Genomic DNA, 12555 nt, shown 5'->3' on the forward strand with positions numbered 1-12555 from the left:
AAGAGATGTGGAGGGGAATACAGTTGTGGCAGAGCTGTGCCTCAGCCATGTACATTCCTATCATTCCCTTTTCTAAAACGATTTTCCAAAAGCTATTTTATTCAGCTGTCAATGGAAAGAGCTTTCTAAAGACAAGGAGGAAAGTATACATGTGTTGTACAGAACTTTTCTGAAACCAAAGCAAGAAGAGAATCAGACGCTGGGGAGCAGCTGCAGTACACAAAACATAGTCTGAGGTATCCAGCTCATCCACATACCCCCAGGGCTTATCACAAGCAAAAAAAAAATGAGCTAAAGTATAATATTCTAAAATTATATTTAGACTCTCAACTCAGAGTTGAGTTGGCTCCACCCAAACAGGAGTGCCAGGAGGACATGCGATATCAGCAGTGGTTTGGAAGGAACTCACATTTGTAGGCTTTTATTGGGCTGCAACAGTACTTGCATGTCTGCTGTCTTTGTCACAAAAGAAATGACACCCTGCATGCAGGTGGAAGGTTCCTCCTAAGCTCTTGTTCTTGTTCTTGGGGCTGACCACAGCTTGCCTGAGACAAGCATCTGCATGAGAAAGAGCAGCCAAGGCCAACTCCACAAGAACAAACAACAAAAAAGCCCTCAAAACCATGGCACAGGCAGCAGCACAGAAGCCAGTCAGTGTATCACTGAGAAATGAATCTTTAGGGCCAGAGACACAAAAACCACAAGGCTCTGACAGAAAGGAACCACAGCTGACACACACCTGCCTTTCAATACTCAGCCCTGATGGGGAAAGGTAAGTTCCTTCACACTCACTGATGTGAAAGCACATGCAGATGCCACAGTACTATTGCTGAACTGCTTAGATTCAAAAGTAATAGGAAAAAATTACTTATGGCATTTTCTCCTCTATTTCTTCAAGCCTAGGGCCATTCTCATGGCCTGTGCAAGCCCACAGAGAGCAGTGTTCAGCAGTCAGGTCACAGTCACACTGTGCATGCTCCTGTGGAGCTAGTCAGTCATAGTGGCACTCCTTATCTTGACACTACTGGATGCCTCACCTCCAAATATGCACTTACACTGAACTAGGCCTCACCAGATTTACAGGATCTAATCCTACCGTGTCCGGATTGCCCTCCAGCAGCACGTTGATGGCTCTGTTGACATCTCCGTTGCAGTCATGCAGAGCAATCACACACTCATCCTGGTTCTTGCCTGTGATGTCAATCAGCTGTAGAGAAGACACCACCATGGTCAGTATGTTCCAAATCAAGATGGTACCAAAATCTCTATGGGTCTCTCAGGGCAAAAGTGAGTTGAATCCCAAACCAAAAACCCTTCAACAAAAAACTGAAGAGCTAGGGAGTCTCTCCAGCCTTCTCAGCTTAACTATGTTTCTCAACAAGAAGGGACTGAGGGTTTGAATTTTTGCGTTACCATTGTTTCACTATGACCCTCCTTTCGCTACAACTTCCTTTTCTCAGGATAACACTGTTACTGTAGAAACAAACTAAAATTTCAGCAAGAAAAAAGTTGCTGCCCCTGCATCAAGGCAACACCAAACACAAACGGGCTGGGGGAGAATGGAGAGAGCAGCCCTGAGAAAGACTTCGGGGTGTGAGGTAACATGACCTGGCCACGTGCACTGGGAGCCCAGAAAGCCAACACTGCCCTAGGCCCATCCACAGCAGTGTGGGAAGCACGTGAAGGAGGGAATTCTGCCCCTTTGCTCTGCTGAGACCCCCCTACACAGCTGCCTCCAGCTCTGGGAGCCCAGCACAGGAAGGACAAGGAGCTGCTGAAGCAAGTCCAGAGGAGGCCACAGGGATGACCCGAGGGCTCTGGAGGCAGGCTGGGGGTGCTGAGCCTGCAGAAGTAAAAGCTCCAGGGAGACCTCAGAGTCCCTTCCAGGGCCTAAAGGGGCTCTGAGAGAGCTGGAAAGGGACTTTGGGCAAGGGCCTGGAGTGACAGCACAGGGGAATGGCTTCCCATTGCCAGAGGGCAGGGTTATATAGGATATTGAGAAGAGTCTTTCCTGTGAGGGTGGTGAGACCCTGGCACAGCTTGCCCAGAGAAACTGTGGCTGCCCCATCCCTGGAAGTGTTCAAGGCCAGATTGGACAAAGCTTGGAACAACTCAAGATAATAGAAAATATCACCATAGCACAGGGGCAGAACTGGATGCCCTTGAACATCCCTACTGACTCAAAAGCATGCTATGATACAACTTCATGAAGCCAGTCCAAGGAAATACAGTGAACAGCCAGGTGTGTTCCTCCCACACCCCCCATCATTCGCAGTACTCCCAAAACTGATCTCGCCTTCATGTCAGAGTTCACCATCATTTTCCACACTCACTTGTTTCACCTTCTCCTCAAAGTCAGCATCGTTGTGGTCTGAAATCATCTGTGCAAGTCGAATCTGTTCTGCAGTAGCCTAAAGAAATCAGAGAGAGACAGAGCACATCATCAGAATGGTGCATTTCCAAACCATCCTCCAAAGGTCATTCTGCTAAGCCAAGTTGTCTGGAAACTCTGGAAAGGAATCAGTATAGTAAAGAGAAGGCACAAACAAGGGTAAGAGAAGGAAAACTCCAGAGAGAAAGTGAGACGAAAAAGGATCAAAAGGAGTCTGGAAGAAAGGGATATACTGTTGAATGGCCTCATGGCACCAGATGAGCAGCAGCCACCCAAACCACATCTGTTTTGGAGCAGACCTTACTACCACCAGACCACCAAGACCCACTGCAGGTGGCTTCTCAGCCACTTGCGTGCATTAAAGTGTGTGAGGAACGGACAAATGGAAGTAAAACCAAATCTCAGCAGCAGCTCCCAATTGGAGACAGACATGGAAACCCCAGTGTCAGCAGCTGCCCAATTAACCTGGCTCTGGCAGCAGCACCTTGTGACACAAAGGGAGTTTGTGAGGCAAACCCAGCCGTTAGCACTGGAGCAGACAGGAGTGCCAGGCCTCCACCTACAAGCTACCTGGTTTCTATGGACACTGCCCTTACCTGTGGCCGCTGCTTGTGCTGCGTCTGGCTCTGTGTCTGTGTCTGCTCCCAGCTCCCCCGGGCTCGGTTAGTGCCCACCGATGTCATCATTTACAGTATATACAAATAACAGTATTTACAAGGTTGAACTCTGTGGTGGGTCAGGGGAGAAGAGAGAACGGACTGTTAGATACCAAAAACAAAAGGCAGTACCAAGACCGAACAATCACAAAGGCAACAAAGCCAGAATGGCTGCTGTAGATCCCCACTCTCCCCACCAATTCCCTAAAACCAGAGTGGGCCAGGCTGCCATCACCACATACCCCCCCCCCCCCCCCAAACTGCTACTTGTACTTCTTAGGGTTTCTCTCTGAATACCATGGCAGAGTGCTCCAAATGGATACCACCTGCATCCACGTGGGAGCAATCAGGCACCAGGAGCCAAAGGAAAATCTCAGACTGGTTTGGGTTGGAAGGGACCTTGAAGCTCATCCAGTTCTACTCCCTGCCATGGGCAGGGACATCTTCCACCAGCCCAGGTTACTCCAAGCCCCATCCAATCTGGCCTTGGACACATCCAGAGGTGAGGCAGCCACAGCCTCTCTAGGCAAGCTGTGCCAGAGCCTAATCCTCATAGTAAAAAACCTCTTTCCCAGGTAATCTAGATTGACCCTCCTTCAGTTTGAAGCCATTCCCTGGACTTGAGGCAAAGGTGTGAGTGGTCACAGATCTGCCACGAGCCCAAGCTGAGGCTGTGGCCATCAAATGGAGTAGATAGGCTTGAAAAAAGCTTCAAAGCAACTTGGAAGACAAAGCATCTCAGAGCCTCAGACACATTAGCTGCTTCCCCTTCTCCTTCCTTGCCTTTAAAGCAGGGCAGAGGAAGCAAAGTGCTCCAGCAGTAAGTGGTGCTACAGGTCTGTGGAATTTTTGTTTTAAGAAAACCTGCCCTTGCAGAAGTGCCTATTTTTGCTCATTTAAATTATTCCTTCAAACTGGAAAAACAAAGTTTTTCTTAGTATTCTTGATTAAAAACATACCAAAAGAGTGAACAAGATATCTACAAGGAATAACAGTCAGTGACACTGTTAAATAACACTGCTTGAGGCAAAAAATCCCAAAGAGTTTGAGTGTCCAAAGCAAGCAGTTTTCTAGCATCATTGGGCCTCAGGGCAGGGGGTGATGAAAAGGGATTAACACTGAGGTTTTACCCTCTCCAGGCACGAAGGATGTGAGATGTAAGACATCTCACAACACTTGTCAGGACCCCCAACTTCTGACCCCCTGAAAATTCAATAGTCATAGAAATCACATTTTTGTATTCCATTTGTTCATTTCATTACTGCAAAGCCTTCTCCCAAAGCAACTGCTAAGGAGACCTGCTGCTGCACCCCAGGCAGACAAGGGGCATGGGAAGGAGCCACAAAGAGAGTGCAGAAGCAGGGAGAAAAGCATAGCAAGACAACCAGACATGCAGGATCTGATCTGAAACACTGCTGTACACGAGTAGGGCAGCACAGGGAGAACATGGTGTGCCAAGCAGGGAAGCTCAGAAGCAGCATTAGCAAATAGTGCAGGAAAAGCTGGGGAACCTCCTGTTGAAGTTTGTAAGTGCTCAACTGAGTGAGAAATCCCTCCTGAGAGCAGGGAGGCCCTAACATTTCCTCTACACTAGACACATACCCCCCACACCTGCTCCCACCACTGCCTGGCCTTTCTCTGTAGGCAGGTTTATTACTCCTGAAGCACTCCACAGAACCTCCAAATTCCCCCCTTCACTGCCATGCCTCGTGGCAACTTCACACTTCAGTTTTACAGCTATACAGTGCCAAGGTCCCTTATCAGGAAACAATGCAAGCTACCTATGCAGCTACCAGAAGCCCCTGAGGTATGGGGGAAGAGCACCAAGCCTGCACTTCTGCCAAGGCAGAGCAGAAAAAGCCTTCTATCCTCAGCCAGCCCCTCTGTGCAGGCTCTGTTCCCATGGTATATATTTATTTTTGCTTTCTTCCAGTTCCAAGTTTCACGCACGATTTATTGTATTAAACCAACCTGGCAGCAGAACCATAGGCCCAGAGGGAAGTGATTCCATGCATCCACAGGAACCCAACCTGCAACTTCCCTGGGCTGCAGATCCAGCAGACTGAGCCCAAACCTTGTGCAGTGCCCAGGCACTGTTCAGCAGCTGCCATGCTCTGCCCTGCCCAGCTGCATCACTGCCACCAGTAACACAAGCATTTATCCTTCAATATGCAAAAAACCCATAAGAAAAATATCTACGATAGAAACCTCAACCAGGCCTTGACTCTGCTGAGGCCATCAGGTGAAGGGGTGTCCCCATACAGACCCCACCACAGCCTTGAGGAAAGAGGACTTGGCTACTGGTAACTTATTCCTCAATGGGAGAACTTGAGATCAGCTCACTGGCAGCATTGAGCCACAGAACACAGCTACCCCAATGCCTGCGCTGGCCCCACAGCTGCACACAAGTTTCCCATGTCAAAGCTGCTCTCAAAAGCATTTCACCTCTTCTCTTGAGAGAGCAAACCTGCACACATGCACCCAGAGGTGAAAGAGCAGCTCCAGCCAAAGCGAGTGGTGACCAGGCCACACTGGAGCACTAGTGCTAAATGGAGCAGCGCTCACACCTCAGGCCAGCAGCACTGCACAGGGAAACAAAGGAAACTTAGGGAAAACAAGAAGTTTCAGTTACAGGTTACAATATCCTCTGGTCAAAAATACTGCATCAAATGAGACATTGGCTGTCACCCCCTTTCTCAGGCCATACCACTGCCTTCGCACCAGGCCTAAAGAGGAGAGTCTCAACAACACAAGTGAAGTGCAGAGACTCCAGAAAATGAGGGGATACAAAAATGTAACAAACTGTTCATTTTATTAGAAACGTCAAGTAAGTTACAGTTTCAGAAACAGGATCTGTAGGTCCCATGGTAATGCCAGACCTGCTGGCTGCCACTCGCCCTGGCACATCCCAGTTTCAGTTTCCCTGATGTGTTAAATACAGAAAAATGGTATTTTCATCCCATTCCAACAAAGCTTAATTAACGTGTGCAGAAAGCTTCAAAGCCCCAAAGGAAATGGCCAGAGAAGGTAAAGCTTGTCCTGCAGCATGGGGCAGAACGAGGACCCAAAAAGAGGATTATTAATGCGAGAAGTTTTTCCCCAGAGGAAAGGCATGGTGGCCACAAACAGAGTCATTCCGTATACGCAAAGCATGAGCTTTTACGGAAATGCTCCCGGATATGCCATCAGAGACCCCGACTTGGTATCGACGGGCAGCGCTTTGCCCGGACCGGAGGGCGCAAGCAGAGCCTCCACACCGGGATGGAGGGACGTGGAGCAGGGCGGCACTCGCGGGGCGGGGCTCCTTCAGGACCCCCGAACCGCTGCTGCCCGGGAATTTCACGTGGGCAGCGGAACCACCCCTACCACGGCCCCCGGGGCGCCACCGAGGAGCGGTGGCAGCAGTGGGCCTGGCGGCCCGCAAGGAGCCCGGCAGGGCGGGAGCACGGCTCCCATTGTTACCGCCGGCAGCGGCGGGCGGGCCCCGAGAGCGCGGCAGGGTCGGAGCCGCCCGACCCCGCGGCCCAGTCCCCGGCACACAATGAGACGACGAACCGGACCAGACCGAACTGGAGGGCGCCGGCGGGGCCGGGCGGGAGCCCCCACGGCGGCGCCAGGCCGGGCCCGCAACGGAGAGGCGGGCGAGTTCGGGCGCTTCCGCCCTCATGGCCGCGGCCGCCATTTCACCTCCCCCCCCCCGCCCGCAACCGGCCCGCCCGCCTCACCTGCGGCGGCCGCGCGCTACGCCAGCCCCCGGCTACGGCCCGGCCCACTAGGCCGCGCGGGGCCCAGCGGCGGCGGCGGCGGGACTCAGAGCCGCCCCCAGAGCACCGGACGCAGAGGGGCCGGGTAGGCGGGAGGCGGCGAGGCCGGGCAGGTAGGGGACGGCAGCGGGAGGCGGTGGGGGCGGGTTTGAGGGCCGCGCGGTACCGGAGCCACCGCCGCCGCCGCCGCCAACTTTACCTGGGTCCGCCCGCACTGACAACTCCCCCGACCCCGCCCCCAGCACGTGACCGGGCGGGGCGGGGCTGCCCGCGCCGAACACGTGACGTACGCGGGGGCGCTGCGGCGGCCCCGTACGGATCACGTGGTTGGGCTCCTCTGGTCACGTGGTGTGGGCGCAGGGCGGCTTTGTGGCCGCCATGTTGTGCGGCCCCGGGCCGGGCCGGGCATGGCGGGGGCCGGCAGCAACTGGCTCTCGGGGGTCAACGTGGTGCTGGTCATGGCTTACGGCAGCCTGGTGAGGGCCGGCGGGACAGGGCGGCAAGGGCTGGGTATCTGTACGGCCTGGAGTGTCCGCGCAGCCCCTGCGAGGCTGATCCCGGCGCGTCCGTGGAGCTCCCGTGGGCCGGGGCCCGAGGAGTCGATAAGGCTCCCGTGAGACACGTCCCGGCCTGTCTTTTGCGGAGCCCCTCGGAGTCGGACTCGGGGCCCTCTTGGGGCTGGGCTGGAGGGCTCCTGGGGTCGGTGAGGCAGGGAGAGGATATGAGTGGCAGCATCTGTATAAATTGGGAGGGTGTGGGGCTGACCTGAGTGTCCAGGGGGCTCTTAGTGGGCTGAACAGCTCTCTGTGCTCACCGGGCTTGGAGGGGCTGGGAAGCGGGAACCAGAGGGCTGGGCACAGGCTGGCTGTGAGATCTGCCCCCCTGCATGCCTGACCCCCACCCCGCTGTGGCTCGACAGGTCTTTGTGCTGCTGTTCATCTTCGTGAAACGCCAGATCATGCGCTTTGCCATGAAGTCCCGCCGTGGCCCCCACGTGCCTGTGGGACAGCACGCACCCAAGGTGGGTTTTCTCTATTCCCTACGGCCACGGGCCCATCTATACCTGAAGGGAGAGGCAGGAGCTGCTCCAGCGTCAGAGCTGCTGCCTCAGAGTGGTGATAGGCAATGGTGAGGGTGTGGTTTATCTAGGGCCTGTTCTTATGCTTTGATCCCACAAACAAAGTGAGTGGTCTGTATATGATTTTTTCCTGCTGTACAGGATTTAAAGGAAGAGATTGACATTCGACTGTCAAGGGTGCAGGACATCAAGTATGAGCCACGGCTGCTGGCAGAGGATGATGGCCGGCTCCTGCAGCTGGAGACACCAGGTACTGTGGCAGAGGTACCATCCTGCTCTTGTTCCCCTGGCACCAAGTCACACCTTTAACTGCTCATGTTGGTGTCCTGTCACATGCGATTGTGTCTCTACTCCTGTTTTCCCTTTCCCCACTTCCCTCCAAGGTTTGCAGAGATCTCAGTTTGTGCTTTCCCTTTACTAGGCTGCTATAACTACCTGTACCGGATGAAGGCACTGGATGCAATCAGGACATCAGGTAAGGGAGCCCAGGACAAGAGTGGAAGCAGAAGGGGACAGAGAGACCCTGAATGAGGGTGCCAGCAGCCCCGTGGGGAGGCTCCAGGTGCTCACTGGGAAGTAGCAGTGACTTCTCCTGTTGGTGGCTTGTCAGTTGGCTCTCCTCACGTGCTGGGGCAGTTGGCAAATGGAGGCAGTGGGCATGGACAGAACTTATCCAGCCAGTGATTCCTGACCATAGGGATGAGCACAAGCATTTTTACCTGCGCTTCAGCTGTTGTGTCTTTTTCCAGAAATCCCATTTCAAGCAGAGGCCCGGTACCCAAAGTCCTTAATAGGAAAGAACTTCTGTGCCTACTTGCTGGAACTGCGGAATTCCAGCACCTCCTTCAAAGGCATCCGCAAAGCCTTGATTGACACCTTGCTGGATGGCTATGAGAGTGCCCGCTATGGCACTGGGGTGAGTGCTGCTGGGGCACTACTGGCCTCACGGGGCATTCCTGTGCTCTGCCCTGCTGCTGGGACTGAGGTCACACCATAACTTGGATGTTCCATGGTCTTTTCTGTTTGTACCCAGGTCTTTGGGAAAATGGAATATCTGAAGTATGAGGAAGCTCTGAACGAATTGGCAAACATGTAAGTGCTGCTGCCCAGATGCAGTGGTGGGTTCCTGGGCCCCAGCAGCTTGTGGGAAGATGGGAACAGAGATGAGTTTTGGGGCACAGCCATCATCTGAGACAGGGGCTGTCTGTGCTCATCTGTCCCTCTGGGTTCACTCCTTCCTTGCAGTCCATCTGTTACTGCAGTTTTGGGTTTGTTCTATGGTCACAGTAGACATTACTGCTTATCCCCGACCACTTTGAGTCAAGGACCTGCACAGAACCAGTGGCCTTAGATGTCAAGACCTCACTGAGTGCTGTTCATCACGAAAGCAGATTTGCTTTATGTTAGACAGACAGATACACAGCTGAGCAGCTCCTTTGGGGCAGCAGCAGCAGTGATGGTGCCTCTTCTCTGCACGCAGGACCAAGGCCCGGGGCGGCAGCAGCCAGCGGCAGCACCAGTCAGCAGTGAAAGACCTCACTCTGTCCCCTGAAGTCTCCAACCCCACCACCATCCAGGTCACCTACCTTCCTTCCAGCCAGAAGAGCAAACGTGCCAAACACTTCCTGGAGCTGAAGAGTTTCAAGGACAACTACAACACGCTGGAGAGCACCCTGTGAGCCTGCAGGGGCCTGGTGCAGTGGGTATGCTGGGCGGGTCTGGGCTGCAGTGCAGGCAGCACTGAGAGGAACCAGCTACACTTTCAGATCTCCCCCTCACACCACGTTGGAGATCATCACTCAGCGGGGGCTCCATTCCAACTGCTGGAGTTTGGCCCTCACCAGGAGCCCATTCTGGAGCTGCTGAGCCCATGGGGATCAGCCCCACGGTCTTCTCTGCCACAGGCTTATAACACTCCAGGCTTTGAGTCCTGCACTGTCTTGGACCCTGTGAATAAACTCATGAGCTTGAGCTTATTTATAAAGACATGGATCCCAGCCAGCGCTCCCCTCTACCCGTCCTTCCCTGCGGCAGCTGGCGGGAACTGTTTGTCCGTCCTGTGCGTGTGGGTCTTGGGCACTGGAGCCACTTGTCTGTTTTTTTCTGAAGGGTGAACACTTTTCCCCATGACGTCATTGTTCCTGCTGTCAGCCCTTTGTGCCCAGCCCGCCTGTGCGCCTGGATGGGGTAGAAATAGTTTGGTGCCTGTTCTTAGCACCATGGCTAAGATACTGCTTTAGGCTGAGGTTTCTACTCATTCTTCTGGAACCGGGCATTGGGGGACATATCGAGTGGACAAAGCAGTGCTAAATGTCCCATCTGTTCTGCCAAGGGGGTGTTTGCTCCCACTCTCACCAGCGCCTCGCATGCCAGCGTCTGCCGAGCTCCTGGGGCTGGAAGCTCACGGCCCCCACCTTGAGTCTGCATTCTGTCAGGCTGAGGACAGCGCCGGCAGCTCACCCATCACTGTGGCGTGGGCAACACAGAGTGGAGGGTACAGACCGCGGCACTTTTTAATTACTGTTTAATAAAATGACAGTTTAGCTCAAGTAGGATGTGTGCCACCGGTCTCTGACTGCAGCGCCCCATCTCTACCCGATCCCCAGGCTTCATCCCTCCTGAAGCTGCTACAAAGTAACCAGGATGCCATTAATGGTAGCCAGGATGCAGCCATTACTGCTCTGGTAACTGAGATACCGTGGCAGTACCTGGCACACAGTTACGGTAACCAGGATGCCACCATTACAGTAACTGAGAGGCTGTTACCGTAACCAGGGTGCCGGTTACTGCCCAGGTATTCCATTAACACCAAGGAATTCCATGAACACGTTGCAGGGTCCCTGTGGCACTGGCCATGGCAGTACCAAACAGCCAGAGCTCCTCACTGCAGCGGGGGGTCAGACAGGGCAGGAGTTGGGAAGATGGAAGCTGTCCTGGGAGCAGGTGGGGACAGTGGGCTGCAGTGTGCCCTGGTGCAGGTTAAAGCCCAGGCCACACAAATGTTACTCCTTGCTGGTCCGGGCGCATGGGAATGCTGGTGCAAGGCTCCTGGAGAAGTAGAGCTGGCAAAGTGCCCTGGGGGCTGAATCCCCTGTCCTGGGGATCTGTGGGCAATGAGGAGCCCCAGCATAGGGCAGGCTGGAGGAAACAACTCTGCATCCCTGACCTGCCCACCCTGTGTCTCAATAGATGTGAGCGGGAGGCCAGGGAGCACCCAAAGTGCTGGGCATCATCCCTTGGGGTGCTGCAGTGCCTCATGGAGTCGCGGCTGAAGAAACGTGTGGATTTGGAGCTGCACCTTGCAGGCAGAGAGCAGACTGTGGTGAGGCTGGGCATTGGTTGGTACAGCTGGGGTCCCCAGCTGTCTGCTGCCGGGGGTGGGTGCCCCCCTTGTCCTGCTCCACTACATCCTGGGGAACAGTATCTCCCAGTGCTGATGAGCCAGGGGGATGTGGGAGTTCAGCACAGCCCCTGTACCTGGCAGATCCGCCGAGATGCCCTGTGCCGGCTTGTCCTGGATGAGCACCTACAGCACCAGCAAGAGCTGCGCCAGCAGGGGAAAGCCTTCTATGTGGAACGGCTCTGAGTGCTCAGCCCAGTGTGTGGCACTGGCCTGGCATTGCCCAGCTCCTGACTGAGAGTAAAATATGTCGAGCAAGTCAGGCTGTATCTGCTGCATGTGAGGCATGGGACAGCCCAGGGCAGCAGTGGGGGGAAGACAGCCCAGCACAATTCCTGTGGCTGGGATCCAGACATGTCGCCTGCAACCCTGGGTGCCCTGAATCCTGCACACTTCGTCTCGCCCATGGCTGCGCCAGGAGGTGGCAGCACAGCCAGCATGCCTCACCAGACTTGGTGCCTCTACACTGGGTCCGTGTCCCAGCACAGGTCCTGCTGTGCCATGCCGTGTGCCACAGTGCCCATGACCATGTGGCACAGCCCTGCAGCAGCAGGGAGAGAAGTCTGGCTGGGCTGGGTACAATGCTCCCTGTCCCCACTTGCCATCCAGGCACCCCAGGATCCCTGTCTGCTCCCCAGCTGGGAGGGCCCTGTACCCTACCTCCCATCCCTTCTGCCTGTGCCCGACCTTGGTGTCTCCCAGCCCCAGGGCCCATCAGTGCCTGCTCTGGCTCTGCTTATTGACAGGGCTGGGGGCTGCTGGGCTGGAGCCCCCCCTCTCAGCCCTTCATTAGCTCGGCTGTCAGGCTGCATCACATCACCCAGTGCCACACACATGCCCCCGGCTCTGGCACTGCTGCTGCCACGTGTGTCTCTGCTGTCCCCACTGCCACCTCATTGTGTGGCCACCTCAGGGGGCTGAAGCCCCTGACCCCCAAGGCCAGGCTGTGTCCCTGTCCTTCCCATGGCACTCAGGATTCTGGCTGCTCTATGTCCTGTCCCATTGGTCCCCCAAAGCTTGAACCCCCACAAAGCCCCCAGTGCTATTCCCAAGGCTGATGTGTCCCACTGCAGCAAAGCAGTGCTGTGGTGTGGGGAGGCTGTGCTTCCAGCACTCCATGATATCCCGTGTGCCCTTGTTGCTGGACACCACCACCCTGGTCCCAACAGCTACCTCAGTGTGGGTCAGTGTCCTGCCTCTGTCACCCGGCACGAGTGACATCCATCCTCAACACGGATGCGGCAGGGTGACAGGCAGCCCCTCCA

General features: G+C 54.9%; 3 protein-coding genes across 8 annotated transcripts in view; 2 read left to right on the plus strand and 1 right to left on the minus strand.

Moving 5' to 3' along the window:
- UBAP2L (ubiquitin associated protein 2 like) overlaps positions 1-7086 on the minus strand; it is a 31531-nt gene extending 24445 nt beyond the window's left edge. For 2 of the 6 annotated variants that reach the window (XM_014892823.2, XM_088181116.1), the window contains exons 1-3: positions 2989-3256; positions 2334-2411; positions 1097-1207 (exon numbers count right to left, since the gene is read on the minus strand). In XM_014892823.2, the coding sequence (XP_014748309.2) occupies positions 1097-1207; positions 2334-2411; positions 2989-3078 (279 nt within the window). In that variant the 5' untranslated portion in view covers positions 3079-3256. Of the gene's footprint in view, positions 1-1096; positions 1208-2333; positions 2412-2988; positions 3258-6773; positions 6793-7011 lie in introns of those variants that run through there. The other 4 variants (XM_088181114.1, XM_088181118.1, XM_088181115.1 and 1 more) reach the window with 4 other exon arrangements.
- On the plus strand, positions 7070-10439 carry LTAP1 (lipid transport auxiliary protein 1). The gene is made up of 7 exons (XM_088181124.1): positions 7070-7288; positions 7732-7833; positions 8032-8140; positions 8312-8365; positions 8640-8806; positions 8924-8982; positions 9371-10439. The coding sequence occupies exons 1-7, from the start codon at positions 7220-7222 to the stop codon at positions 9567-9569; spliced, it is 759 nt and encodes a 252-aa protein (XP_088037250.1). The 5' UTR covers positions 7070-7219; the 3' UTR covers positions 9570-10439.
- A 476-nt stretch (positions 10440-10915) lies between these two features.
- Positions 10916-11536, plus strand: CFAP141 (cilia and flagella associated protein 141). Its single transcript, XM_014892844.2, has 2 exons — positions 10916-11212; positions 11375-11536. The coding sequence occupies exons 1-2, from the start codon at positions 10916-10918 to the stop codon at positions 11474-11476; spliced, it is 399 nt and encodes a 132-aa protein (XP_014748330.2). The 3' UTR covers positions 11477-11536.
- Positions 11537-12555: the final 1019 nt, after the last annotated feature.

This window comes from Sturnus vulgaris, chromosome 31 (genome assembly GCF_052056855.1).
Source record: "Sturnus vulgaris isolate bStuVul1 chromosome 31, bStuVul1.hap1, whole genome shotgun sequence".
Lineage (NCBI taxonomy): Eukaryota > Metazoa > Chordata > Aves > Passeriformes > Sturnidae > Sturnus > Sturnus vulgaris.

Coding starts and splice junctions, on each gene's coding strand:
- LTAP1 (XM_088181124.1), top strand. CDS start 7,220: ATGGCGGGGGCCGGCAGCAACTGGCTCTCGGGGGTCAACGTGGTGCTG. Junction 7,834..8,031: donor TGGGACAGCACGCACCCAAG/GTGGGTTTTCTC, acceptor CCTGCTGTACAG/GATTTAAAGGAAGAGATTGA. Junction 8,983..9,370: donor CTGAACGAATTGGCAAACAT/GTAAGTGCTGCT, acceptor CTCTGCACGCAG/GACCAAGGCCCGGGGCGGCA.
- CFAP141 (XM_014892844.2), top strand. CDS start 10,916: ATGGGAATGCTGGTGCAAGGCTCCTGGAGAAGTAGAGCTGGCAAAGTG. Junction 11,213..11,374: donor CAGGCAGAGAGCAGACTGTG/GTGAGGCTGGGC, acceptor TGTACCTGGCAG/ATCCGCCGAGATGCCCTGTG.